The 3,693-nt window shown below is 37.0% G+C and overlaps 1 protein-coding gene across 2 annotated transcripts; it reads right to left on the reverse strand.

Annotated features, from left to right (window-relative positions):
- Positions 1 to 232: 232 nt before the first annotated feature.
- On the reverse strand, positions 233 to 3,436 carry LOC123006200 (ubiquilin-1). 2 transcript variants are annotated; one of them, XM_044400491.1, is made up of 6 exons: positions 3,285 to 3,436; positions 2,984 to 3,142; positions 2,743 to 2,926; positions 1,636 to 2,504; positions 1,376 to 1,582; positions 233 to 1,331 (listed from the first exon to the last, which is right to left on the reverse strand). In XM_044400491.1, exons 2-6 carry the CDS (start codon positions 3,134 to 3,136, stop codon positions 1,125 to 1,127), a joined length of 1,620 nt encoding a protein of 539 aa, XP_044256426.1. In that variant the 5' UTR covers positions 3,137 to 3,142; positions 3,285 to 3,436; the 3' UTR covers positions 233 to 1,124. The 2 variants fall into 2 exon arrangements, with proteins under 2 accessions (XP_044256426.1, XP_044256427.1); XM_044400492.1 differs by lacking the exon at positions 3,285 to 3,436 and having other exon boundaries at positions 2,984 to 3,165.
- Between the last annotated feature and the right edge of the window lie 257 nt (positions 3,437 to 3,693).

Raw genomic sequence — 3,693 nt, forward strand, 5'->3', positions numbered from 1 at the left:
CGGGGAAAGTTTCAACACCTTCCAGTGTTATTTCAAAAAGAATGAATTTGTTTGCAATTAAAAGACCCACAAAGCTGTAAACACAAGTGCCAAAAAATCCTAAATTCCGCTAACAATTAATTACACAAACGTTTTGTTAGTTGTATTATTTATGCAACCAACAATACAAGATTTTTCCCTTTTTTTGAGTGTTTATATTTTAGTTTCTGCAAGTGCAAATGAAACACATATGTGATCATGGAGAAACTGTTTTATTTTGCGAATTGTCTTACATAATGGAATGTACAATGCACAAGTCGTATATGTATACAACTAAACAATTGAATGTCTATTAACTATGAAAATTTCGTTTAATTTCAAGGAAAAGCGATCTGTGGTCGTTAATCTCCATGAACATCCATAGTAAATCCAGTGTTCATCTCGAAAAAACACTGAGAGCTATAATAAATTACAGTGAAATATTGTTTGAGCCACTTAACACATAACTCTAGTGTTATTGCCATTGTATTAGTATAAAATTTAAAATTTGCACAGTTGGTAATCACTCCTCGCAAATCAAGTCTCAATATGGAAAAAATATTAACAACGAATTTCCTCAACAAAAAACAATATATTAAAAATATAAGATTTCTCAAAATTAGATATACCCATATAACATATAATACACTCAACTGATAATATCATTTGATTGTTTTACACAAGCCACAGATCAGTCGTTTTTTTCTGACAAACTTTATCCATCACTGACTAGTGTTTGCCATGATTGCAATATTTATATGAAAGGTTAATTATTAGTCAATAATAAAATACTTTACGTGTTGCTAAAATAGTCTCTAATTAATTATAGATATACATTTTTGAAAGTCAAATCATCATTTGAATAATTTCTGTGTTCCTACAGTCCCTTCAAACTACAATCATTTATTTATAATTTGAAGCGAGCTGTTTACAATAATGGCAAAAACAATTATAACAAGTGGCACCAAATAAAACCCAGTATACATCTTAGAAAAAATTGAATCATCTAATACATAGATAAAATACTCTATCCTAAACAAAATGATTTAAAAAGCCCAAAATTTAAAAAGTAATAATAATACATTTGGAATATATGAATAGATAGGTTAGCTCATGGATAACTGCCCGAGCGCTAGTAGCCTTTCCACTGCTGCATTAACATCACCAAAAGTTGCAATTAAAGCTTGCAGATTCGCTTCTCTATTTACAAAACCCATTGAGGCCAACTGCTCCAATTGTGTTTGGTACCGCTGCTCGGGAGGTAAAGTCGTATCACGCTGTGAAGCCATTCCGGCAACCATTCGAGCCATAAACTAGACGAAAAAATTATCCACAATCATCAGATTTTGACACTTACCTCTGAAAACGGATCTGAATTCGTGCTAGACTGAGTCGTTGTAGTGTTTGCCTGAGTAGTACTAGTCGTAGTTGTAGTAGTAGTTGTTGTTGTAGATGGCGTTGTTGCCGTAGTCGTAGTATTAATGCCGAAAGTATTGACGAGATTAGGAGCAGTCTGGCGAAGAGTTTCCATACCTTGGTGAATTTGCATAATCGCATTGAGAGCCTAAAAACCAAAAATTAAAACATCTTCTCTACTATTGAAAAACAAACAAATACCTGTGGATTGGACATTACGTTCTGTATATCAGGATTTTGCAATTGTTGCATAAAAGACGGAATCATCGTCCTGACTTGTTCCTGCAGTTGTGGATTTCCAGCAAGAAGGGGGTTGTCAGATAAGAGCGTCGTCGCCATATTTGGGTCACTAGCTAAGGCCTCGAGTACATTTTGCGTGTAAGGTGCTGATAGCATGTTTTGCATCAAGTCGGAATTTTCGGACATTTGTTGAAGAAGACTCGCCATCGAGGGGCTGTTCATGACCGGTCTTTGGGGCCTATTGGTTGAGCTAGTATTCGTGTTAGGTCTTTGACCACCCCAGGGATTGGGTAGTGGTTCCCTATTTTCGGTTCCTTGTTGGGGATTATTCCCACTTTGATTGTTATCAACAAGACCGGCAAAAGGATTACGACTGAACTGTTCGCTAGTTGCCGAAAACATCGGTTCTTGGATGTCTCTGTACATCCGCTGCAATGCGTTATAACCCCCGGGGATGCTCTCCAAGTTGCTTATAGCCCTGTCGTGACTCCTCATCAATTCTTGCAACATTGATGGGTTCCGCGCTAGTTCCATTGTCTGACGTAACAATTCGGGATTGTTAAGCATGTGATTTATCTCGGGATTGCGCTCCATCAGTTCTTGCATTTGAGGATTTCGGGTAATTAGGGCCCGCATGTTTTCGGGATCGTTCATTATTCGTTGGACAAACGGATTGTCTAGAAGTTGTCTAAGCATATCAGGATTATTTAAGAGTTCCGTTTGCATCCTGCTTTGAATTTCCATGAAATTACCAGAACCTACACCCAACGAATCCAAACCGGCTAAACCACCCAAAGGACCCAAATTAAACGGAGTCGCGCTCACATCCGCTAAAACAATTTATTCCACTAATTACAAAACAATGTCTATAAAAACATCAATGAAATCAAGAAGCAATGTTAATCAGTCCCGGCTGATAACAAGTTCAATTCCGCTGAATCATAGACTTAAAATGTAACACAAAACTGGTGCACTTTCTAGAATGTTATTGTTTTCAAAAATGACGTAAGACTAGGGTGTAAATTTCCGAGACACACCCTATATGTTTGGGGTCAGTTCGGAGCTTACCTGGCGGTCGCGAGGGCCCCGATTCGGTGGCTCTGGGCACAGCCCTGATGACCAAATGTATAGTGAGGCCGTCTTTAATATTGTGTTGTTGCAAGGTGTCATTGTCTTTCATGATTTTCCCGGCAAAGATTAGGCATAATTGGTCAACATCCGCATTAAACACTGGAGCTATGACCTCCTTAAACTACAATACGGAAATAATAGTCAAGAATTAGGTTATGTGATTGTCAAATTGACTTACAGCCTTCACAGCAAGATCCTCTTCCACCTCGAAGTTTTCCTTTTCTTTGGGAGTTTTCACTGTGACTGTTATTTTCTTTTTTGGCTCCGTTGCTTCGTTTTCGGTGGGTTTTTCCTCAGTTTTCTTCGACTCAACCGCATCATCGTCGGCCATGTTTGCCTATAAATGATGACTAGTTATTTTTATTTTTTACTGAAGGATCTGCGTAGATGGTGGGCCTGGCAAATAATTTAAATGGGGTAACTTGGTAACAAAACAGTACATTTTTTAATATTTACGCGAATTTTTCCAAACTACACACCTGACAAAGAGTTTGCCACACAACAGATAACCAAATCACCAACTAAAAATTTACTCGCACAATGCTGCCACCTGCCACTATTATGTACACAAATGTCACGATTCCCCCACTGGGTGTTTTCCACTTAAATTCCAAACAAATTTTATTTGCACAAGGTTGGGACACTGTGTATTTTTGGTTGACTAAACTGCAGATATTACAAATGTGTTAAAAAAATTACAAGTAAAAAATATTTATTGAAAATACAAAAACATTTTTATTTTATTTAATTTTTAAAATGTAGTTTAGTCAACCAAGAATACACTTTTGTGACAATTACCAACCTTAATGGCGTAGTGTCAAGGAGCGCGAATTCTGATTTAAAAACAAATGTGAAACCTTTTTTCGTGTAATAAAACGCAAATGGTTC

This window comes from Tribolium madens, unplaced genomic scaffold (assembly GCF_015345945.1).
Source record: "Tribolium madens isolate multiple individuals breed KSU strain unplaced genomic scaffold, Tmad_KSU_1.1 Scaffold_2;HRSCAF=44;Tcas5.2_LGX, whole genome shotgun sequence".
Lineage (NCBI taxonomy): Eukaryota > Metazoa > Arthropoda > Insecta > Coleoptera > Tenebrionidae > Tribolium > Tribolium madens.